Genomic DNA, 27158 nt, shown 5'->3' with positions numbered 1-27158 from the left:
GAGTTTTTCTGGTGTAAGCAAAAGACATGACCACATTTACATGTACACATGCAGTCAGTGCATGTCAATTGAGTATCTGGCCGTACATGGGAATGTCTGTCAGAAACCCGGGGATGGTTCTGGGTTGCCATCGGGCTCTGCTCGGGTTCTCTGTCCATCATAATGCTGGCCGTCGTCATATGAAATACTCTTGAGTAGAGCGTAAAACACCAATCAACTATGAACATCTTCATATACATGCATACATATTTCCTGGTGTTTTAGATTGTCCTCAAACGCAACACAGTGTGCTGTCTAAAAGAACATACTGACACATCTCAAGATGATGCACATCCTGTATACCAGAAACATTTGTAAACATCCACATTTTGTCACACTTTGGAGTTGTTTTCCAAGAAGTCTTGCCCCTAAGGTGAAATATAAATTTTGAAAAGTAAAATACATGAAACTGGACTTCAACGCTAGAGAGTGCTGAAGGAAAGTAACTGAGGGAAATTTTATTCAGTACACATCCTGTACCAACACGTCTCTTAAAGCCATTATTTTTATTGTCTTCATTCGATAATATTATTACATCTTGCTGAAACTATGGGAATAATTATATCAGTGGAAAAATACGAAAGCTTAAATTTTAAAAGGATGCATCTCAGGCATCCAAATACAAAAATTTCAACACTTCCACATTTACCGTTGTAACATGAACAACAAGGACTACATAGGGTCATTATTTCTATTCAAAAATTTCAACACTTCCACATTTACCGTTGTAACATGAACAACAAGGACTGCATAGGGTCATTATTTCTATTTTATAATGCCTATTTTAAACTTTTACGGATTTATTAGGCAGGAATTTGAACAAAGCACATACAATCTTTTTAACCTCTGTCGCTATACACTGACTTACCAACACATGGCCGAGCCCATGAAAATATCAACTTCTCACTCGACGCAGAGAGTGAAGCATATAATGCAACATATCAATTTTATTTACGTTTGCAAAATTTCTTAACATTTTATGCAGAATTTCTCTTTAAATGCAGTGATGTTGTGTTGTTTATTCCTCACATGACTGTACTGTCATCTGTGTTAATGAATTTAATTGACAAGTGGGATGAATACATGTAAGAACATTTTTTCAAAGTTTAAAATGACATCACCCAAGGTCGAGTGCTACAACGCGAGTCATAACGCAAAGAGAACATCTACTGAGAAGAGAAAAAAAAAACAATGTAACTGCCCTGGACAATACGCCCGCTTTCCAGCTAAGTCCGACTTTTCATGTACCCTACCAGCATGCTCAAAGTCGCGCACACACACAATGATTGGAGGACAGCTAAATGTCGACCGAAATGATACATGTCAGAATGTTAAATAAGGAAAGGGGATCATTTAGCTTGCTGAATTACAGTATAATGAGCTTAATATTTACATTTGATGCTATAAAGGTCTATGCATGAACATGTCTCACAAAAAGCTATCCTTATCCTACATGGAAAGTACTAATTAAACTACATGTATCGATAAATCCCTCATCCAACAGGTCACACCCAGACCAAGATGACAATTTTCATATTCAGCATTCTTTGGATATTTCAAAGCTTACAAATCTAACTGTAATGTAAATCCTGTAAGGCAACTGCTAACAGCAGATAAAACCACATATAGTATGTGGTGCCATAAGTATCCACAGGGAAAGGACATCCACAGACTTTTCATTATGATTTTCTTTCATTAAAGCTTTTTACTCAGGGAATTTTCATACTATACCAATGAACATGTATTAAAGCCAAACAAAAAATAAAACAAAACACAATTCAAACCATATGAAAAATTCGAAACACAGCGACAATAAAGCTCAGTCTGCCTGTTGGTTGGTCAAACTTTTGACGTCTTTTTTTCATCACAGGCCATTCACTTGAGAGTAATGAGAGCAAGAAGACATAAACTTTTCAAAGGATTTGCCCTTGTTTTGTACCTTGCAACAAAAATTCAGTCATTTAAGATAGCACTTTGCTGAAAATTACTACATGTCCATGTATGGGTCATGAGTTTTTTATGTGAACACCAACAGCTAGACCCCTAATGCCTACCTGAGTGAAAAATAATCCCCTCGTACATGTATTATTATGTCACCAGATAAATGTACTGTTAACATAAATAAGAGAAATTCCATAATGTGACACACCTACTAATATTAATGCCTTTAATTAGATAATCAGCTAATCAATAACAGTGAGAGGCAGGTCTTGTTAGCTAGCTAAGAAATTAAATGACAGATCTAACAATGTGTTGTCTTCATGATATCTGCTTGTAGCAAAATGATCTCTGACAAAATTACTATAACGTAGTATTTATAGTGCTTAAATATCTCACCGGTGAACCTCCGTAGCCAAGGTGGTTATAGTGTGCCAGTGCGGCACCATGACCAGGAGCTATTGCTGTCGCTCTGTGTTCAAGTCCAGCTCAAGCTGGCTTCCTTCGGATGGTCATGGGCTTTCTGCCCGGTTTAATCTTACCATAATGCTGGCCAGCGTCGTAGATGTGAAATATTCTTGAGTACACCATAAAACATCCACCAAATAAATAAATAAGTCTCACTGAATCATCATGACTTAACTAATATGATTTCCCATACTACTGTATTAGTTAACAGATACCAGACTAAGCTTATCGTACCCCACCCATTACATCACGCTAAGAAGACACTTCAGTCATTCTCATTTCAGGTACATGTATCACCTAGTTGCTGTTCACAGGATTGAACCTGTCACCTCAGGCACATAAATATGGGCTAGTGCGCCACTACAGACACTACTAAGCAAATCCTATAAATGTGCCTGGGATCTCTCATTGAACTATTCACTGAATAACTGCTCGCTGTCAAAGTCTTGGGCTTTTTTAAATACAAAACCCAATACTCTAATCACCGTGTCACATGTACAGTACATGCAAAGAAGAGCCGAACAAGAGATGGATGTGGGAGACATGCTTGTAAAATAAATGGCATGATAAGTCACAATGGGTCAGGTACAAAAAAAAAATAAAAAAATAAAACAGTACTGACTGATGCATCTTTCTGAGCTACCTCATATACTGACAAATGAAAAAAACTCTGCGTTGAAAGGAGGCAAATGATGACAGATTTTTTAGCCTGTGTACAACAACATGCATACAAAAGTCTTTAGTCTAAACATATACATGAAACAGTACAAATATGTATTTTAACCTGTGTTCACTACCAAATTGCAAAACGTACAAAAATATGGTAATATATATCAGTCGATGCCTTTTCAGTGATAAAATTCATAATTGTATCATACTGAGACAATCATACGGTGCTTTGTTCTACACGTTACCTGATCAGGAAGCGGTAAGGCATCTAAGAGTTTAACTGACATTCAGCACAGAAAAATGTTGCCCTATCAGTCATACTCATTTTGTACCTATAAACAAAACTATATTAGGCAGGACTTATGTAGTGCGCTGTTCTTAGCTCATCTGCCATGATGAGAGAATTTTTATGGGAATATTTTTCTTCCGAGGACAACTGAAAAATCTGTCAATCATAATAATTTGTCCAATTTAGAACCAATACAGCAGATTTTTTCCAGATCGATTTAGTGTCTTGCTTTGTTGTATCGCCTTCTATTGGCCTTAAAAATAAACAGCAAAGTATGTGTATTTCTTCTTCCTGATTTTAAATGATTTTTCTTGATTTTTCAAACCAAAAGTGTAAAAATCTGAAAAATAAGAGGACACGTTTAGTTCAAGCAGAATCTGACGTTCAATACAAAAATCCCCCTACCCCTATCCACTCGACTCCTACATTACTACACCAATGAAAATGTACAGGTCTCCTTCAAGTACGTGTACCAGTACTCTTTCATGTGAAAAGTTATACCCGGAGAGCAAGCTGTTGCTTTACTCATATACATGTACATAAGACATTCAAGACACAAATAACATCTGGAGACATCCACAAAGCAGTCGTGATCAAAAAATATTAATTTATTTGGGTCAAGAGTGGTTAATAATGGATCCCAAAGGGTTTTCATTGGTCCACGAACAGGGTACATATCTAAATTGGAAATGAAAAAGGAGTCACAAAGCCTACCTGAATATCTCAGGCAGACAGCATAATACATCGTATCGCCACAGACGGATGTACGTATCTGAGTTCTATGAGCCACATGTGGACACAGCCATAAACGGAAAAAGCCATTTAGATCTGATGTTCTTGGTAATAAACTCTGTAAATCAACTTCTCTGAGATTCTTTCCAGGCCATGGGGTACGCCATGTTGGAGAAACCAGAAACACAATGTCGCATCACTCAAACCCCACTTAATATGGCTAAAGAGCAAAACGGCATCCTCAATACTTGTATTTTGTGCTAATTAATATGCACACAGAACATCAACAATAAAATACCTCCATTGGGCTCTTTTTTAGATACCACCCCTAGCACTGTCAAGAACACAAGAGGCTATTTTGTGCATTTTCATTCAATTTGGTTGGTGTTTAGACCCATACACTCAAGAAAATTGTCCCATTGTCTTATAACTTAATGTCATTCAAGTTACAAGAAAAGGGAGAGTTTTGGGACAGTGACACATGACCTCTATCATAAAGATGATCCATTTGACCTTAAAAGAAAGCGTGTTTTTTCCATTTTAATACATGTAAACAGGATTTCAAAAAATCAACCCCAGAGACCAGCAGACAGAGAAACAGACAGGGCTGTTATACACATAAGGAAATGCTGGTTTTGACATTAAAAATATGATCCTCAACCTTTTTGCATATCAAAGATCAACTTCCAGTGCAATTTATTCACATTTTAAATTTGATTTTGAAGAGAAAACTTCATTGGTTGGATTGGCCAGGGATTCACAAAGAGTATAATTTTTTCAGCCAACACACAATTATGCCTTCAGAATATGCTTGAATAAACACCTTGCAAACACAACCCACCTTTTCTCTGTACATGCCAAATTTAGTAGGTCTGAAATGTCATGAACATGGCCTTAAGATGTAAGTTCAACTAGGCTGGCTTGAATACATTCAGCTCAATAATGAGATTGTGAACATGAAAGATTGTCTCCTTGACCCTCTACAGTGTTCGAGAGCCTGCATGTAAAATTACAACCATGACAGAGATGTCACGCTGTCACATTATGTCACTTTACTTTCCACAATGATCTTCACAAAAGCTGAATGGCACAGAACACCTGGGGATCTATCTATGGGCATTTACCACTCCAGTGATGACCTAATTCTCTTCAGGTTTTTGGCCTACATGTAGCTATTAACACAGTCACCTCTTAAGGTGTCACATTTTATTCAGGTGATATTTCACCCTGAAATAGGATTTCTCTTATTCGATACATGTAGCATGTTCAGCGATATCCTATTGTAGCAAAACAACACACTGATGAGTTAATGCAAGTGCATACGGCAATCTGAAAACAATATACCCATATACAGTTAGAACACACAATAATTTCATCAAAAAATAAAGGCGTTCTACTGTGTCGCTGCCAAACCAAGCTAAACCAAAAGATACGCCAGGGCAGGTGCACTAGTAGAAAGAACAACAACAGAGTTCAACACCATTCTTTCTTAATGTCAACAGCCCAGGGCAGGCAGGTTTGCACGTTTAACCCAACCAGAATCTCGCTGCACCTATTCTATGCATATATTATCCCTGGATACAAGTTTGGATAAGACTATCACGGATAACATCCATGTAAAAGAAAATGTGTTTGCAATAGATATATCCCACCTGAAAAATGGTAGTTTCAGCTCCAAAAGAAATATTTTATGTACTTTTTGAGAGAATTTCTAGGTCAAATACATTACGTTGAATTCTAATGGTTAAAACTTGCTTGGCAGAATGAAGAAGTACACGTATGTCCTGTTGTGCAATTATTATGCACCCTCTTACTGTTGCACACAATCTTTTTTCATTCAAGACAACTTGGCATTAAGCCTATTTCCCGGGGGTAGAGTTTTTGTTAGCTCTCTTAAGGAATGACAATTCCTTTCATATGCTTGAATCAGGTATTATTACATTTGACAAGTCATTTATCATTAGTGATACACTTGCATTAGAACACATAAAGGTCTACAATTAACAATGGGCATGCACGTATAGATCTAGCTAAATAAGACATCGTGCCAAATACTGAATCTCTACATGACTGACACATTATCTGGCCTTAAATATTACTAATGTGAGGTACATGTAAGAAAGGCTGTTTTCAATGAAAAGCTGTCATTATTTACATGACCACAATTCGTAAATTCTTAAACTTGAATAATTTTCCCCCAAACTGTTATGTATCATCAAGAAATCAGGGTTGAGTTACCAGTGCTGAAAATACCAAAATTTGAAAGTTCTCTGATTACAATGATGGTTTCCAATGATGGTTATAAAATGTATCCTAAAAATGTGATGGATATCAGTCTCCTTTTATCGATATAATACATGTAGGCCTATGGCCAATTCCACGCAGCTTGTTCAGTTATGTTAATTTTAAACCTGTATCCTAGCATACAAATTGTGAAAGGAAGTTAAACTAAATGGAGTTCAAGAAATTCACTAAAATTCAAACACCAGATATTGGGCACTTGTGCCTATATTTTCAACCATTTGTTACTTTGTTTTTAGTCTCTTTGGTCAAGTGTTTTGAAAAAATACACAGATCTTTGATCAATTTTAGTTTTAGAATTCAATGATTGAAGTTTAAAAATTATTTTCTAGCACCCGTCACAATTTGAATGAAGTTTATTACTTTGACAAAAAACATACGTATGTAAAAATGTCTCGCTATGTTTTCTTATGTTAAATGAACAAAACATTAACATTCTGGAGTCTATTTTCTGTTAACTAAAGTTCCTAATTAGCATGACGGGTGCCACAAATTTCTTGTGACGAGTGCTACCTGATAACATTTAGCACCTGTCACAATCAATAGAATTAAGTGCAAAAACTGTATTAACTGATAACCACAAAAAAAGCTTCTCAGCTTTCTTTTTGGGGTGTGAAAAAAATTTAAAGTTCTGTTTTCTTATGGATCCATGCAGCTGTTGGTCCGGAAATTAAGAAGCCTGCTGTGGTGACATCAATGGTGATTAAAGGCTTAACACCTTCGTCTTGGAGTTTGTTTGTCTAACCCGATACTGCTGAACCTTGTTTCGTACCGAGTCAAATCCCGAGAATGAGCATTTGACTCACTAAACAAGGTTCAATGGTTTCAGGTTAAACATCACACACCCAGACAAAGTGTTAAAGTGTATTCTACCTCCAAAAATGAAGAAAATGGGGGAAAAACGGCATATTCCATGCAGCCATTCTGTTTAACTCCCTCCGCAGAGGTCATGCATTTTAAACCAATCAACAGGAAGCTTAGACCCTGGCCGTTGACCTAAATACGTCAAAACTGCATATGTATGACATCGTGCAATATTGTTGCGTGCCATCAAAATGTAAAACTTTACTGTACAGTGAACATGTATTATGATGTCATACCGCTGAGTTCAGCTTGGAACGTCTTGAAACAAATGTTTCTTTTTCAACGTCATGGCATCTGTGTGTAATATATAAACAATTCATAAAAAAAAAAGCTTTATCTATAATGCGATATTTATTTATTTATTTTACGCAGTACTAAAGAATGTTTCACTTATACGACAGCAACCAGCATTATGGTGGGAGGAAACCGGTCAGAACCCGGTGGAAACCCCCGACCATCCACAGGCTGCTGACAGACTTTCCCACGTACAGCCGAAACTGCGATAGTTCACCGTTCTATAAATCATAAAGCACATCTAACAAGCAACCAAACTCAAATTCTTTCATTTGTGGGCATAAACAGCATGAAATGAAATTATCTGTGGAGGTAAACGTGCCTGCCGGTGTGTTGTGTGACACACTCGCTGTTGTTTGGAAGGTCATCTGTACTTAATACGTATATTTGCACACGGCCCACAACTGACAGTGGGGTAGATTAGCTGTTGGAGGGTGAGCCCTAACTGTGGCACTAAGCTGGTCCCTCGTTCCCAGTATGCTCATCAATGACGTCAATTACATGCATATTAATGAACATTTTTCTTCCTCATTTTTTGGGGATATCTTTCTTCATTTTCCATAAAACCATACTCTTCATTTTATAGTACCTTTTCATGTATCCCCTAAGCTAAAAACTTAAAACATTCTTCAATTTGATAAAGAAATGGAAGGAAACAGTCTAGTTTAAATTGAAGACGGTTGTGAATGAAAAAATAAAATCAGCCAGTGTTTTTATAGAATTTATAGACTGATGACATGAAAGCTTACAGCACTGATTGTACAGAGTAATCCACTCTACAAACAAACCCAAGTTCAAAATCTTTATACAATGTAGCTGCAAAATCTCTTGTAGACTATTTCATGTTTTGCACTCTGGCCCTTCAATTAAAGTGAATGTCCCAAGAAAAGATACATCCATGAACATTTTCTCTCTGGCCGTAAGTGGGAAGGTCTGCCAGCAACCTGCGGATGGTTGTGGGTTTCCCCCGGGCTGTGCCCGGTTTCCACCCACCATAATGCTGGCCGCCGTCGTATAAGTGAAATATTCTTGAGTACGGCGTAAAACACCAATCAAAAAAAAAAAAAAAAAAAAAAAAATCATGAACATTTTATGTAGATCATGTCAAATATTTGATGACTGACTGAAAGAGAGAGCTACTTGTCACATGAATGTCAAAGGCTTTGTAATATTACCATAAAATACTGAACGTGTACACGACAGGGAGGAAATAATACTGTAAAGAAACAACCTATATTACATAAGAATGGTTAATCACATGTATTTTTAATGTGGAGGGAAATTGTTAGTAACACACTCACCATCAATCATAAAGTTAGTTTGTGATGAGGTAATTTCCAGATGAATGGGAATTCCTCACAATATCTCATCTTCTTTTATACTATTTAAAAATACGACAGGATGATGTAAGTTTAAATATATGTTTTTAAATTAACTCTTCACAGAGACTTTCTTCTTAATTTAAAGAAAAAGTGACCTTTTTTTTTACCTCTTGTTATCTGAACTTCAAAGAATGTTGCCGATTAGGGGGGTTTGTTAGCTTAAAAGTGTAGAGATGTACATTTTCACTGATCCATAACGATACCTTAAGAAAAGTGTCAATATTAAAGATAAAGAAGGAAGAATAAAAAGGTTTAAGCACAGGCAGTTTTCCATGTTTACATGTAGGCTAGTGCTGCAGGGAAATAGTTCAGACTTCTCTAAAACAGTGCTGATGTAAACCACATACACATCTGAATAATCACGCACACAAAGATTACATCATTAAATTTTCTCCTTTTAATTTGACTTACTCCTAAGTCATCTTTGCTGAAAAGTATTTTTACTCACACATCATCAGTCACATTTAGCTCATGAGTAGAAGGAAGGAACTTACTGAGTACATGTACAAACTGACTTCAAGCCATAGCTAAGCAAAGCATATGACAAGAAAGAGAAACCATTGGGAAGGCAAATACATTACTGACATCACTACATAGCAGCACACGTAATGTACGCTGGCTACACAGCATGAAGCAGATAGACGTAACATAAGAGTAAATGTATTCATATCTGAAGGCCAAAAATTACATTTTCCAACATAATGCTGCTCAAGAGATATGTACTGGTATTATATAAAATTACTGAAAATCAGTTCACTAGTGCATTCATATTGTAAGAAAACATACTGTAGTAATTCATTTTCACAAATGCATAACTGACACAAATTAGACAACATTACATGTACGTGCACTTTAAGGACTCATTTGTCGTCATATGCCTGAAAAATTGTTAAGTACAACATTAAACCCTAAGCAAGCACTCACTCATTCACTCAAATTAGACATATGCATATATACGGTAAAAAAAATGTACAGTAATACATATGTACATGTAAACAAGGTCACATAAATAATACTGTACTCTTGACGTCATGTAGTTGTATGAAAAACGATCTCAAATAATATTTATAGATGTACCAAAAATCATATCAAACGTCATTAATCAACAACCATGTGACTGAATATTAAAGTTTGAAGTTTATTTACCAGGTGAACCTCCAGAAACAAAACACGAACACATGGCAACAAAGAGACTATTCATTGCATGTACAAATGATGAACTCATACATCCAAACAGGTATGCAATAAGGTCTTCAGAGTTTCCTGGCCTATCACAAACATCAGAGCTACATGTAATCAGTTCAGACTAGACAGCACAAAGCATGTGTGGCACAGATGTGTGTCTATATACGTACATGTATCTATACACAGGTAGCTATTAATTGAATGGAGCATGACTTCCTCAATGCATAAATCACTATTAATGTATTATAATGACCCTGAAAGAGGTTAATAGCAGACCTTCGCACATCATTAATGTATTCCACAGTTCTATCAATACACCAGGAAATCAATTACAGCCAACAGCACAACAATTAAAAAAATTTCAAAGATCAAAGATCCTGCAGATAATCAACAAAGTAGCAGTGTTATCAGAGGTAAATCCATCCCTTCAACAACTATTCTGAAATCTACTTTTAATCCTGTCACTTCACAGTGTATTACTTATAAAAGTAGAACATGCACATACATGTAGTCATGATGATCTAAGACACAAGTACTCTATGTGCATCAGTTATTACCACGCATGATCCATAAAGTGAGAGAATTTGACCTTTTTTTTTAAACAGATAGCTGCTCAAAATAATCACAGCAACTACATGAAAGACATTCATCTTACAATGTCTATCTTTAAATTCTGGCACACATGCAATATATATTACATCAGAATCTCATTTTATGTTCAATGTTCACTATGTCACGAAAAATAAGCTAATTATCACTTCCCTTATGATACAATAATAACATTTACACGAAAATGTCTGTCACGACAGAATATTGTGAAACAATGGTTCTGTTTGATGCATGTTGGTGACATGTTTGCAGTAGAGCATCATTTAAGAAAATTTCAACAATGCTTGAGCATTGCCGTGTATTCATCAATGCTTCAGAAGTACTTTATGGGAACTGATGACAGGTTTTAGTATTAAATAGAACCTGAAAAATTAACAGGAAACATCATCACATCTGTATCTTGGTGAGAAACCCTGTATGTGGAAAACAATAGGAGATATGGCCCAGACACAAATACGAACGAACAGATGGACAAAATTTCTACACCATAATCTACTCCGTCTAATGACAGCTGGCACATAAAAATGGACAATTGTGAGGCATGTCACATCACATATGTAGCTATGCGTCAGTAAAATAGTAAAACCGCAAAACTATTGGAGCTGTAGTCTGAACACAAAGTTCACAGCGATATAGCAGATATCAGAGAAGGAGAAATCTGGTTACCATGGCAATATGGTTACCATGGCAACCATGGAAAATGTGAACTGTGACACATCACATCTGTATCTATGTATCCACCAAAAACTGAACTGCACGTGAGACACAATTCCAATTGCAGACATAAATCGCATCTACTTATGCAAGGACGATGGCGAGGGATTACCCATGTACTGAAATCCTTTGACGAACTAGTTTTCGGCATTTATGCTGTTTTATTGCAGACTTGGCTAAAGACAAAGTAGATTTCAAGTGAACTGCCACTGAAAGTCATGTTCTCTCTTCATGTATAACTAAAAAAAAGTGTACAGCGTAAAACAAAATATAATAAGTAAAACGGTCAGACAATAATAGCCATGCATTCATTGCCAAACCAAAAAAGTACCAACACAATAAAAAAAAAAATGACTTATCAAAAATGTCCATGATTTTGTCACTTATAAACGAAAAATGGTAGCTGACTCACGATGACAGGTTTTTTGGGGGTTTTTTTTGTCACTGTAATAGTATCTAGCTTAAATTTTTCAATGTGAACTCTTTCATCAGGATGAGTAGTCACTTGTGCATCCACAGAGGAGTAGGAAAAGGTGGCAAAATGTCTCACAGCCATCATCCATGTGACTACACTTGAACACTCTAAAGGGCTGAAGAGAGATAAAAAGACTACAAGTATGAAACTTATACAAAATAAATTCCAAAATACCACTGGAGACATTTTTTCATCCTGGTAAGCCGAGAGTTGGCAAGGGATCATGGCTGGGCAAATATATCCATTTTAATATAACTTTGCTTCCCTCTCTCGTATCTATAGCTATTTCTCGTTTTCAATGTCTTTAAACTTGGTTCTGTGTTAAAAGATATGATTGGTAGAAACAGGTTAGGCCAATTGGCTTTGTTTTGACAAAGTGCACCAAGCAGATAGATTTGACTCCAAGTCTGCTCGCTGTTGTGAAGTTTTCAAAGCTTTTTTGCAGATCCACAACAGATAACAATGTTTTGGAAATTATATTCACCTCTGTTCGCGAATCGGTTGCTTAAATCTGTGACTAAGTGCAGATTCACTGAAACCGAAGCTCAACTTTGAGGGAAATTATGTGTTGTATACAGTAGATATCAGGGATATAGCAATCTGGTTAACATGGCACCACAGAAATGGACAAATGTGAGTCACTACACATCCTCATCAGTGTATCCAAGAAAAAATAAAACTTTACGTGATAAACAGTTGGAGATGTAGCCCGAACACGAAATCATATTTATCTGTATAGTATATGAGGAAAATGCCTATCTGGTTAACATAAGAACTGTGAAAATGGACAAGTGTGAGTCAAGAGACATTGTGATCTGTGTATGTATCTATCCACCACAAATTAAAGCTCTATTTAGAAAACTGTAAGAGTTATAGCACGGACATGAAATCATATCTATTCATTTTGTATACATGAATGGCAACCTGGTAACCATGACAACTGCGGAAATTGACAAATGAGAGTTGTGACACATCATCTGTGTATCTATGTATCCACCAAAAATTAAAACTCTATGTGGAAAAGTGTAGGAGTTATAGCCCTGACACGAAATCATATCTATTAATTCAGTAAACATAGGGAAATGGCAATCTGGTAACCATGACAACTACAGAAAAGGACAAGTGTGAGTCGCGACACATCACCATCTGTGTATGTATGTATCCACGAAAAAACTACGCCAGAAAACTGTTACAGTCTTTGTCCAAACACGAATACGGACAGAAGGACAAAATCGCTGTAACATACATGTAATACGCTCTGTCTAATGGTGGGGCATATAAAAATGGACAACTGGGAGTCATGGCACATTTTCACCTCGGTATCTACATGTACCTAGCCAGCAAATATTAAAACTGTATGTGGAAAACAATTGGAGATATAGCCCGGACAAGTATATGGACAGACAGATGGACAATATTGATATACCATAATACGACCCGCCTAATGGCGGGCATATAAAAATACATGTAAATGTATCACATATAAATCAAGCTGAAATCATCCAGCTTTCTCTGTTTCCATACAGGAACATATACATGTCCTTGATCAAACCTGCATAATATACTTATGCAGGATATATATGCTCATGTACATTAACACACACATGTAAATCAAACAAATTAATGTCCTTGAAATTTTGAAGAATAAAATCTTAATCAGAGCTTTGGTAGTTTAAAGATATTCAATTTAGCAAAACTTTGACGTACAATTCACCAACAGAGGTAAATGTAAGGTAATTCTTCAACCTTTTTGCATGTTAACAGGGTACTTATTTAAGTAAATTCTGAGGGCATTATTCTGTGCACATGCTAAAATTACACTTTTTTGAATCCCTGCAATTGGACGATCTAACCAATGCAGTTTTGTCTCCGATATCACATTAAAATCTGCGTAAACTGCACTGAAAGTAGCTGTTTTATATGAAAAAAGGTTGAGGAATTAGGGCAATAATAATAATGATAATAGATCTGTATACACTATCTACTTACCAGAGACGACTCAAAGATGTCAAAGGTAATCCAGAATGTAGGAACAGATCACGAATCCTTTCACCTATCATTCAACACAGAAGACAAAGCTTTAAATCATGCTGCGATTTGTTTGCTTCAGGTTTCACAATCTCTTCTTTCGTTGTTTCCTCGACCAATATTAAAGGTCACACATTTGAACCCAACTTCTGCTGGCTTGGGTGTGGGTTTATGTTTGCCAAACTTGTAGATGATTTAATACATCAAAATTAATTTTACATTGTTGCCGCACTAAACCATGGAATTTATTTGCTTATTTCTTTCAATGCTGTTCAATGTCATACAAACAAAAATCTTTCACAAATATGATTGTGGTCACTTTTATTGTTGGCGGAAACCAGAAGGAATTCAGGCACAAAACATTTATTTGTTACTTTTGTTCCAAGTATACATGCATCAACATCATTTATCGCATGTTTAGAGTTTCCTCCTAGTAGGATACATGCATTTCCACTTTCGTGTTGGTTCATGTGCTACTTAATTAATCCTACCTGAAAGAACACCATTGAGTGGTCCTTGGCTAAAGAACAGAGATTCATGCTGGAGCCTTTCAGCCTCTGATATCTCTGGCCAGTCCATGGTATCCTGTAAAATCCACATTATAAATTATTTAGTAATACTACATATACCATACTCATTATTACTGCCTTACTAAAAATACATGTACTAAAAATGAGAGAGAAGTGTATTGAGGTGAACATGTACTGGATACAAATATTCAACAGGATATCCATCACTACTTAGACTTGCTTCTACTGCATACTAGCAACATACTGAACTACTCTGTTTGCCCTGAACATATGTTTGAAAGAATACATTTTCAGATGGAAATGAATATCATAAAACACTACTTTTGGTGATGAATTACACATCTTTGCAGTAAGATATCATCCTGCCATCCAAATACACGAGGCCATATTTTTCCAAGATGAGGAGAACTCTCATCTGACAAAATGAAAAAAAAATGGTTGAAAAAAATTTTGGATTAAATAGAGTCTCAGCTATGTTGGTATCATGACTTGTAAAAGTGGCAACATCCTGGAAAAATACTTTTCTGTGTTGGTAATGACTTTTCTTTAGTGGCAACATTCCACTTTATATGTTGGTACAATGTATGACTTTTCTGTACAGGCAAAATCCTGGATTACCCTTCTAGATGTAGATGTTGACTTTCCTGTAGTGGCAACATGTTATCCTATTTATTCTACATTTTAGGACAGATACTAGTAGTGCTGAAAGCAAAGAATTACATTTCTTTTCCATTTTTGGAAAAGTAAGGATGTTAATATGTTGCTAATTAAATTGTTGCTCACTAACCATGTGAACATAAAGAAACTAAATATTCCTGCTACCTTTACATGTACATGGGCATCTCGATCTCGGTAACAGCCTTCACCTATATCAACATCTTGGCAAATATCTTTATGTACTCTGCCATACTGGTAAGGAGCTTACTCTAGTGGAAACAGATCTGCCAACACTTGTATTTACCAAGCAACTTAAGACTTAAGTCAGAAATTGTAAGTCCTTAAAAAGCCAAACTCAGAAGAGAAAAGAACTCAAGTTGTGCTTAGTACATTGTTCTGCAGTAAAGTTTTATTTATTTATTTATTTGATTGGTGTTTTACGCTGTACTCAAGAATATTTCACTTATATGACGGCAAACAACCTTATGGTGGGAGCAAACTCACAACCTTCCGCAGGTTGCTGGAAGACCTTCCCATTTACGGGGAGTGTGGAGGCCAGCATGAGCTGGACTTGAACTCACAGCAACCGCATTGGTGAGAGACTCCTGGGTCATTACGCTGCGCTACCACACAAACCAACTGAGCCACCAAGGCCCCCGTTTTGCAGTAAAGAATCATTGTACAAATTTTAATCTTTCCGAAGCAAAGCATTTTATTTGTAGCTCTGTTCGAATTTTTTACTTAAGTCTTGGGACGTTCGATAAATATGGGCCCAGTGCTTTAGGAGTTCTCTTCTGCTTGGCTATAATGATCTTTGTAATGATATGTATCAACATTCTTGCTAAATAAATGTATGCATGCCATCATGGTCTTGTAACTGTGAAGGCTATGTACAGACACATGTCTATATTTACATCTACATGTACATACATGTATGATAAATTTTGCAAAATATACTAATATGCATGTTACAAGTTAAAAAAAAATACCCATGTTGTTAACTTCCTCACCAATGATTTACATCTAGATCTATGCAAGTATTACATGGCTTGTTGTCCCACTGATTTAGTACATAATTAACATCACAATGTAGTTTTACATAAATGCTATTTCTAGCTCAACATCTTGTCTTCCAGTACTAAAACCATCACATCAAAGATACATGATAGCACCACATGTATCTTTGTTCAAATATTCCCTATATCAATAATTGGAACCATTTCAAGACTGAACGATGGTCCCCTGCAAAGAATATAATATGTACTTTAAAACCATCATATCAAAGATACACAATAGCTCCACATGCATCTTTGTTACAATATTCCATATACATATAATTAGAACCATTTCAAGACTGAACAATGGCCTCCTGCAAAAAGTATAATATGTACAAAACTTCAAAACGCTAAGAAAGAGTAGTGTAGAGTTACCACAGTAATGATGATTAATCATTTATAAACAGATTCATCTGTATGATGAGAGATGTAAATGCTGAGTATTTAAATAAGAATACATGCTAGTCATGTCAAGAAAAATCAGACATGCCTGCACGGGTCTTATATTAATTGGTCATTTAGCAAGTTTATAAAGCTCTGTTATAAACAGGTTGTCAGCAGAGCTGTGTGACACAAGACAGTTTTGGTGTGGGTGAGTGGGTGGGTGTGAGAGTGTAAGGTGGAGGTGATGTCAGGTACTCTGACAATGATGTTGAATGAACACAAACTGTAAAACATGCACATGTATTTGACTACACTGATTGAACATGTGCCCTTTTCAAATATTTTTTAAACTCAATTCGGCATTGTTCAAGATTTCCATACAAAATTCCCTAGTGGTGGCAGCGATGTAAAGTGAATGTAGAGAACAGCGCATGAACTGCAAGGAGTATGTTTAACAATATAGGCCCACAGTATATTGGGGTAACTAGTTATGAATAAATAACAAATCTGGACGCCAATCCTTTAAATTTAAAAAAAAAAAGAGGAATATGTACATGCTGGCTTGCTTTTATTGCGTCATAATCATTAAGTATTGAAAGATCAAATTTGGGCTATCAGAAATAGGTCAACAATCACACAACACTCTGCAGTGGTAAGTACATGTTTCTTTAATTCTTACCTTCATAAAGGGGATTTGGTGGGGGTGGGGGGTCAAGAGTTACAGTTAATGGGAGAGGTGTACAGACAGCATGATACAGTTAATGTTACAGATAGAAAATAAATAATCAGAAATGTATCGGCCCATGGTCTACACTGCAGAGCTGTATCACGTACATGTACCAATAGCACAACACAGTTGGCATCACGGTACCCTATTTGTTTAGCACAGTCACTGTCAGTTTTGAAAACCATTATCGTCAAGTTTGAAACTTCCCCTGTTAAAAGAATACAGAACATATACTCAATCACTACACAATACAATTGCACTGCACTGACGCCTGTTGAAACTTACATCTACGGTGTCGTCTGCCGACTCGGATTGAGTATGCAACGACATCTCAACTTCTTGTGCACAGTCGCCTTGCCCACGACAATTCCAAAATACAACTGTCAATCCAGTTTTCAGCCGGTATAAATCCTCGGGCCCGAAGGCTAGCTAGCTAGCTAGCCATGACTCTGCGTCTTCTCAACTCACTGATAACCTCGTGTCATCGTTAGGAACCGCGATCACCGCCAACTTGAAAGTTTCACAACTTCCTTGCCCATTTGACTTACAACCCCATGCAGTCGAAGGTGAAGGCACGACCACTTGTGAACGAGTGGCGACCCCTGGTGTCTAACTCCCGAAGTGCGTGGTGAAAACAGCTGAGTACTTTTTTTTTTTTTTTGGGTACGACTAGTTCAGCGAGGCGAAGTGAATGACGTGACGTCTGTACAGACAGTCGGGCCAGCTTGTATAAATACCCGTAAACTGTAAAAAAGGGGACAAATTGCACAGCCGTACGAGTTCTTTGTCAATAGTTAGAGAATGTGAGTCCACGTACAACACACGCTTAGGCAGTTTCAGGGACGTGAGAAAATACCAGCCAACAATAAGCTCTTCACAATCTCATTTTATAGGAAGTAGCCGAGCCAGTTGTGACTTTATATAGACCGTCTCTCATATACGTGAGCGTGCCTTCGGCACTATATACAAGGGTATGTCAGTGCACAAAGAAACTCGTTTAAGGCTTACAATATATGTGATTATTAGACGGATAACATGGAGTTTTATACATGCATCAAGACTGAAAGACGGCGAGCAAGTACGTGAAGCAGATATAGGCCTACATATAGGTACAACATACTTAGTATGGGCCTATATACGTCAATAAGCTCGCTCATAAACAAACCTGATTGATTTCACCAATTCGCTTTCCTCATATGTAGCGGCCTATGGTCAATTCAAACAATTCGATTAAACAGAAATGTGTCGGATTTACAATTCTGTATATATTATTTGATGATATTCGTGCTGATGGTGTGGTTCAAAGACACATTGGATTGGAATGCAATGCATTTAGCACTCATTAAATTCCTCGCTGACGTAGAATGGTTTATGTGCGTTATAAATGTAAGTTTAATTTAGCCTCCGGCCATACGTCGGAAGGTCTTCCGGCAACCTGCTGAAGGTCGTGGGTTTCCGCCAGGCTTTGCCCCGTTTCCACCCACCATAATGCTGATCGCCGTCGTATAAGTGAAATATTCTTGAGTACGGCGCAAAACACCAATCAAATAAATAAATAACTTAGGCTACACTACTCTCCTCAAATGGATGTATGGTGCGCAAAGTTTGATAATAAATGAACGCGCAGATTGGAGAACAATTTTACATTAACAATGGGGCCGTAAGTGGGAAGGTCTGTGAGCAACCTGCGGATGGTCGTGGGTTTCCCTCGGGCTCTGCCCGGTTTCCACCCACCATAATGCTGACCAGCGTCGTATAAGTGAAATATTCTTGAGTACGGCGTAAAACACCAATCAAATAAAAAAATAAACATTTACAATGGTCCCCATGCATGCAGTTAAAAAGATTAACTATAATGCGCCGATCGGGTATTCCTACTTATATGGCAGCTATATATTAGCTGCCACAACATGCAAGTGAGTATAGACTGATGAATCTCGAAGATTACCTATCCAGCTATAGAAATAACGTGTTTGTGTCACGTGCACTTGGCCACAACCCGTCCCTTGCATAGCATATATGCCAACAATTTTGTTATTGGAACAAAACGATATTTTGGCCACTGGATCAAGCCAGTTTTTCGATATCTGAAATAAGTTACATAAAACAGAAGGAAATCTAGAGATTCGCACATTAATCGTCAATGATGATAGTCAACAACCGCCATGCAGACCAATTTCCACGATTCAACAAAGAACTTAAAAAGCATATGAAGCAAGAAATTACGTAAAGTCGGGTAAAGAGAAACAGTCCTATGTTTTGAATAATTCAAGAAATTCAAGGAATGTTGAACGCGCATAAATTAACCCTGCATATTTAGATCGTTAAATACAGTTATATGTCTGAGTTTCAGTCTATATTGCTGAACACTTTTCAGGAAGCAATACCGGTACAATATTTCCAGCAGAAACCCAGGCTGATGCATTCCAAACAGCACATAGATGGTTTAATGCCTCTCTATGTGTACCACACGGGCCACAGGAGACAATAGCTATACTTTTACAGCTGATTTCGAGATTATGCTATGTCCATGTGAGGCTTGAGACCGCAGTAACACAACCAAGGATACTGTTAATTTACCTACCTGGCCTAAATATACCACAGATTAAGAAAATATGTACCAGGGCCCAGTTTCACGAAGTTCTCATAACATTACGAGCTTGCAACTGCCATAGCGACGTAATGCCCACAATACTGGTAGTTAGGTGAACGTAACGTTAAAAGTGCTTCGTGAAACCGGGCCCAGGTCTCATCAAAAACATCATTCGATCCCGGAGGACTCGATCATAGGCATACGGGATTTGCTTATTCAGCCATGCCTACTACAAATAAGGCCGAAGAACGAGGCTTATGTTTTGTTTTTATAAATAAATAAATAAATAAATACTTGGCTGTGTCCATTTTGTAATTGTTAAGAAAACAATACGTAATGCTATATTTAAGAATGCAATGAAGTATATAACAAAAGTAACTGAAAACATACGACTGTGACATAAGACTCTTTCAAGATTTATCTATCAGTTTTAATGTTATTTGCTGGCGGACTTTAAATCGCGTGTGAGATATATGTCATATTAAGACACTGTTGCTCATAAAGTTGGACCATAATGCTGGCCGCCGTCGTATAAGTGAAATATTCATGATTATGGCGCAAAAAAACAAACAAAAAAAAACAAAACAAAGCAGGTTAATGGTTACATAATGAGCCCACACAACCTACAGGGGAAAACGAATTCATTAAAATTTTCAGTTACTTAAAATGGCCTTCTTTTTGGGCGATATGAAAGACAGGACTTCTGCATGATGCCCCTTTTGACATGCCATTACACAAACTGCCACTGCCCCAAACTATGAAAGCAAGGAATTGGCAGCTGTTGAAAAAATTGCAAATTTTCCTTGTTTCCAAGGAGTACGGGCCGTTGCTTTTGCACGCCATTATGACATCAACAATGTTTCAAACGTCGCTACAGGTAAAACTAGTCGGAGATCTAAGCAGGTTGCACCATTCGATTTCTCGCCCAAAGCTACGTTGAATAAAATCCTTTTCAGCCTTATTTGAATAATTTAAACAATTATGATTTTTGACCTCATGACTTTGGTTATTGACAATGTAATATGTACTAACGCGAATGGTTGTTCCTATATTAAACATTGCTCTAAAAGCAATGCGCCCAGAACATGTCAAATCGTTTGGCCAAGCCCATTTGACTCTCCTCGCAATTGTGTTACTTCCAAGTCGAAGACAATCCCCAATGCCTTTATGTATGAGTACCTCCATCCCATATCATTTACAGATACAAAAGATAAGGTATTTGATACCGTCTGCGCTAAAATATACAGTTTTAACACTGGCCCACATAAATAAGGTGCCAAGCGATGCGGAAGAAGGCAAACAGTTGGGAGGTATTGAAAAAATTGCAAATTTTTATGGTTTTCAAGGAGTACAAACCGTCGCTTGGCGTGCCATTATGGGGTCAACAAGGTTTCAAAGGTCGCTGCATCTAAAACTGTTTGTCCCATACTGAGCGGATTCCGTCGTTCGATTTCTCGTCCCAAACTACGTCGAATTAGATCCTTTCCAGCTTATGATGGCATATTTGTCTGCTAAATCCAAAAATTACAAACACAGAGGAAGAAAAAGAAAAGAAGCAGTGAAATGAAAAACTAAAACACTTAAAAATATTTATGTGTATATATTTATGTCATTGTTAAACTTTGGATTACATAGTTTTTATTTATATAAAGTTGTTACACCGATAATATGAATATTTGTTTTTATTTTCTGTTTTAAAATATGTGATGGGGATATAATAATAATATTGTGACAATTATTTTTTTCTAATATGTGATATATATTACATAAGTCGATAACTAAATTAATGACGCTGGGATATTTGCATATGCAATGGTCCGATATAGAAAAGTTACTTTACAACCCAAATTTATCTTGAAATTTCTATGCGTCATTGTCAAAATAAATATACTGTTGTCAACTGCTTGTGCATACTGTTACATACAAATATGCCAACGCCATTAATTTAGTTACTGGCTAATGTAATATATATCACATATTTGAAGAAATAATAATTACAAACATTATTATAAATATGCTATTATAAATAATAAATATATAAATGTATATCTTACTGATAAACTTAAATATATTGTAAATAATCATCAGATGTCCGTTTGTTTTTGTACTTGTACTTATGTCTATAAATAATATAAATATATACACACAAATATATTTAACTGTTTTATTCTATTTCAAGCCAGTGTTTCTTCATTCTGTTTTTTCCCTCTGCGTTTGTGATTTTTCGTTTCACCAGACCAATTTGCTATTAAAAGCTGGAAAGGATATGATTACTGTCGCGCTGAAAAGAGAAAATATTGAGAAGTTTAAAATTGTATCGCCACGGAGAAGTATTATCGACCTCAGCCAAATATCTACCTGTATACCCCCGGAAGATCGTCATATAACTATAATAGTATGTCGAGCACCATGCTAGTTTATATATTAGGTTGTCGTTAACAATATGTATACGTATACCAATGACGATTTGATGGCAACTGCTCATAGGCCAATGAATTGTGACCATGTTATATTCTACAGGAAATACTTCCCTATATTTTCCCATGGTTTAAGCGGTTAGCAGAGTTAACCTATGAAGCAGAGTATTAGAAATTTAGTGTACAAGTGAATTACACACGTAGTGAAATTTTAAAGAAATCTTGAAGGAATATATAATTGACATACTATTTAAGTTTTATAATAATAACGTTGAAATCGTCGAACAGAAGATCTAACAAATACTATTAGCTGGGTATGTAAACACCATATGCAGGGCCCTTCTGACCATTACTTACATATTTGTTTATTTAATTGGTGTTTCACACCGTACTGAAAAATATTTCAGTGCGGCTGACATGGACGGCGGCCAGCATTATGGTGGGAGGAAACTCACGACCATCCACAGGTTGCTGGTAGACCTTCCCACGTACGGACCATTACTTAACTGTATACTGCTATATGTATATGCATATATAGTTGTCGGCATACCAGTATATGTACACTATTGCTATGCTTCCTCAAATGTCAAATGTTACTGCATGAGACTTTAAACACCGACAAGGATGGAAGGATGCTCTGGTGCCTTTGACGTCAATGTTCAGTACTGACCGATCAGGGTCAACATCGAAACAATTACTTCTGAAATTCTTTCTTTTCAGTATTGCATGCATAAATTGCTGTTTTGCTGGTTTTTGTTTTCTTCTTTTTTACCCACAAAAAGCGTTTCATTGCTATTGGTGAAATTAAGTAATGCATACATATTATCTGTGTTATACTGTAAATAATTCCTTGTCAAATTCTACACTATTAAAACAATGGTCACATTAAAGCTTGTACACTGTGTAGATATAGTTCACATATCCAATGTGACAGGGCACAGATGACTGCATACAGAGAGAGTACCCCTGCTGCAGTTTGGATGACAAAACTGATTAATGCTGAAGTACTAATCAGAAGTATTAAGAAGTATTCACTTATGTGACGGGGGTCAGATAAGGGTGGAGGAAACTTAATTGTCCAAACTAGACCATCGATGTTCGCAATGTACCTGCGTTGCCAACCTCTTTAAATCAGCGATGGTGCGAGGAAAGGGTAGCACACTGCCATGAGCAGGGGAAAGCTTAAATAAGCTTCCTTCGCAACCCTTTTCCATAATCTGTCAATCATACTGTTTTAATACATTCTATTAAAGATGCTTTTTCGTGGATATACACGGCAAATAACATCAACACAACTCCATGATTAAAGATTTCCAAAATTTTAATGAAAAATTCGACATTTGCAAATTACCAGCAAACTGATTAAACTATAGAATAACCTTGAAATCTGTATGGAATTTCAAATGGACATTTCTACAGTCTACCTGTGGACATATATGACAATAAGCTGGTGAGAATCACACTTGCCAATAGTGCTCTGACAGTTCTGATATTTCACTTCATTACACACATTATATACTAGTATATCTGAATAATGGTTACACAGCATTACAAGTATTTTTGATTGAGAAAGTGCTGGACTTGATTTGTTAAATCCGATTGCCATATTAATACCACATAAATTATGAGAGAGTTATGGCTTCCTGGGAGTGATCTTGTTTCTTTTTCTTTAATTCAGATATTTATGGGTAAAACTGCACTGCACGAAAAAGTTTAGTCAAAATGAACATAATCTGTCACTTTAACTTTTCCTCACAGTGCCAGCTGGTTCAGGGAAGTATTTGGCCAAAACAACACTGAAGTCTTCGTTCTTGGAGAATTGCCACAACAACCAAACCACAAATCACATTCATTTCTATCCTAGTATAAATAGACTGTATGTAATGTCAATTTTACGATTATTAATTACACTAACTTGTTAAAATTTCTCTGAATTATCAATTTATTTTGAGAATTCAGTACCACTATTTGAAATGTTTTATTTTGATGAAAATTACTTATGACAAAACACCATCATTACTTAAACTAGGCAATCTACGACAGACCAATCTGACAAAGATACAAAGTTGCCTGTAGTTCACAAAATCTTGGAACAGATAGTGACTTAATGTGAAAACTTTTTGGTCTTAGTTGACAGGCGACTAATGCAGATTCATAATTCCTAGCTAGAATTTTCTACTGGACCAGATCATACTCATCAAATCATGGAAAATTCTGTCACAAACTACAGTCCTCTCGGTAGGTTTTTCCATCAACCTACATACATTTGTACAACGTACACCTAACAAGTTTTTACAAAGGCATAGTTACGCGATGTTGTTGCTGTAAGGACCACATGTATATCTATATAAGTTGCAGACAGTTTTATAAGCATTTCATATGTGAAATGTCACCACCAACATCGAGTTGCAAAATGTTACTCTTCAGAAGTTCCACAGCTCCCATTAAGGCTGGACACAAAATTTGTAACTCACTGTGCAGTGCTTGATAAGTCAACAAAAACTTATCAAAACAAAACTTATGTTACAAACTAAAGTCCACATAAGTGTTACCGGCCCAGTTTTTTTTCTTTAATTTTTATTTTTCACTCTTCTGGTTGTTTCACAATTAAAGAAGCAGTGTTTTAATATGTACTGTGACAATCTGTTAGCATTATTGGACACTGAGATTAGCACCACTACAGAATCAATGCAATGGTCACACGGCATACACATCTATGTTATACATCTTCTAAATCTATGGTGTATAGTTTATAGTGTGTAGAATTACATGTACTAGTAACATCTGAATATCAGACAACAAAAAGCCCATAGGACTGAGTGGTGGAGGGGGGTGGGGGGTGGGGATTTAGAGGGGATGTAGGCAGCCCCTTTAATGTAGGTCTGAGATGATATCCAAAGCAGTTGACTGCAAAGTAACACCTGATAACACTTTTAGAGTCTACTCAGCTTGAATGACACACCTCTGCACTAAGCTTGTTCAAATGGATCAAATTGACACCCAGCTTTCTCTGAAATGGGATGTTTAATCTCAGTAAGCTTGTCAACAACCCAGAAGGATTCTAACATATTAGATAGGTAGACAAGTCTGATTTGGATCCATTCTTCTCATTGGATTACACTGTACCAGTAAATTAAAGGCTATTTGAGGTATTTAATACACAACAATAAATTGTCTCTACTTACAGAAAATCATAAACATTTTAATAAGCTGGCTCACATGTTCACTACAGGCCAAACGGCCACAGAGAAATGTTTGATTGTTGGGAAGAGGTCTCTGTGTCTTTGAGATGCCCTATTTTGACTAAACCAACACGGGGGAGATAGAGTAAATAGAAGAAAATAGGAAATGGATGGTCTGGTTTCAAATTCTGGCTAAATCTATCAGATGTCAATCAGTTTTATGGATGGTGGAAACTGGAGTGACCAGTAGAAACCAAGCATCAACAAATTTCCATGGGCTTCAGTGAACGCAAGACTGCACATTCCCAAGCACTACTGATTGCTTGCCACTATTTATTTTTTATTTGATTGGTATTTTATGCTGTACTCAAGAATACTTCACTTATACGACGACGGCAAGCATTATTGTGGTAAGAAACTCGTCAATGCCCGGGGAAAACCCATGACCATCCACAGGTTTGCTAATGACTAAGGGTCAATGAACAATGAGAGCCGGGAAGTATACAAACTGACAATCCAATTTCATCAGTATTTCCTCACAGATCTACAAATGTAGCCCACAAAACATATCTCCATACAATAACTGCTGTCAAATCAATTTACCTGTACAACAAAACGTTACTGTTGTAACCTTTATCTTATCCCTTAATCAGCAAAAAATCAATCAATTCAATAAGCACTAATCATAATCCAACGAAGACCAGTTATTTATTTAATGTGAACGACAAAATTTCTCTTAACTATAAGAAATTAGCGTCATTAAATGTCAACTCACTTCATCCTCTAAGACAATTTTTCCCAACTTTTCTTATACTGACCACTTAGCAACTTGTCAAACCTTCTTGGAGATATTTGTTCTATGCCAGTCAAGTCTGGCAAACATGACTGGAGCATGAATATGATTCAATTCAGATCATGAGATACCTTGATATCAAAGTTTATCTAATACCTGGAATAGCCATGCGACAATACAAACTGCAGTTTCATAATAATTATGATGACAACTTATTACACCTGTAGGTTTCCTAGATAGTTTTAAGACCACAATTTACATGAATAATACGTAAATAAACCCATAATGTCCATTCAAAACTGAAAAGTTTTCCTACGAAACTTCCAATATCACACAAACGTGGGATACACTTACTTCAAATGCCAAAAGATACAGATCTGCCACTATCTGTTTTCTGTAGCCATAGTTAAAGTAAATCTTAGCAGATGTAGTTTCCTTCATAGTATGTAAAACACTTGCACTAAAAATGCCTTTTATACAATTTGCACATTGTATATAAGAGGTCTTATGGATTTTGTATGTATTAATGACAGAGACACATGCACATATATTAAAATCAAACTTAAAATTGCACATATATCTTCACATGGAAGAAGGAGGTAGCAAACTGTCACCACTGAAACTTTGCTTTTATATGCTAACAAGAAGAACTTTGTAGTGTAAATTTACCAGTAATAGGGCAACTTTTAGTACTACACTAGGAAATGACATTCTCTGAACTATTTAAGGGCTGTCATGGCTACAATCAATTATCTGACATCTGCAAAATTTCAAAGTAGTCAGTTATACTATACTCCATATATATATCTCTGAAGCAATGAGATTATTTATGA

General features: G+C 36.4%; 1 protein-coding gene across 1 annotated transcript in view; it reads right to left on the bottom strand.

The window, feature by feature from the left end:
• Nucleotides 1-17882, bottom strand: part of LOC135470815 (uncharacterized) — a 92654-nt gene extending 74772 nt beyond the window's left edge. Inside the window, 3 exon segments of the mRNA XM_064749857.1 lie at nucleotides 13949-14012; nucleotides 14479-14572; nucleotides 17626-17882. Of these exon segments, the coding sequence (XP_064605927.1) occupies nucleotides 13949-14012; nucleotides 14479-14572; nucleotides 17626-17670 (203 nt within the window). The 5' untranslated portion in view covers nucleotides 17671-17882.
• Nucleotides 17883-27158: the final 9276 nt, after the last annotated feature.

The sequence above is a fragment of the Liolophura sinensis genome, chromosome 7, assembly GCF_032854445.1.
Source record: "Liolophura sinensis isolate JHLJ2023 chromosome 7, CUHK_Ljap_v2, whole genome shotgun sequence".
Classification (NCBI taxonomy): Eukaryota; Metazoa; Mollusca; class Polyplacophora; order Chitonida; family Chitonidae; genus Liolophura; species Liolophura sinensis.
The sequence above is the reverse complement of the archived record's forward strand: the minus strand, read 5'-3'. Positions and strand labels throughout refer to the sequence as shown.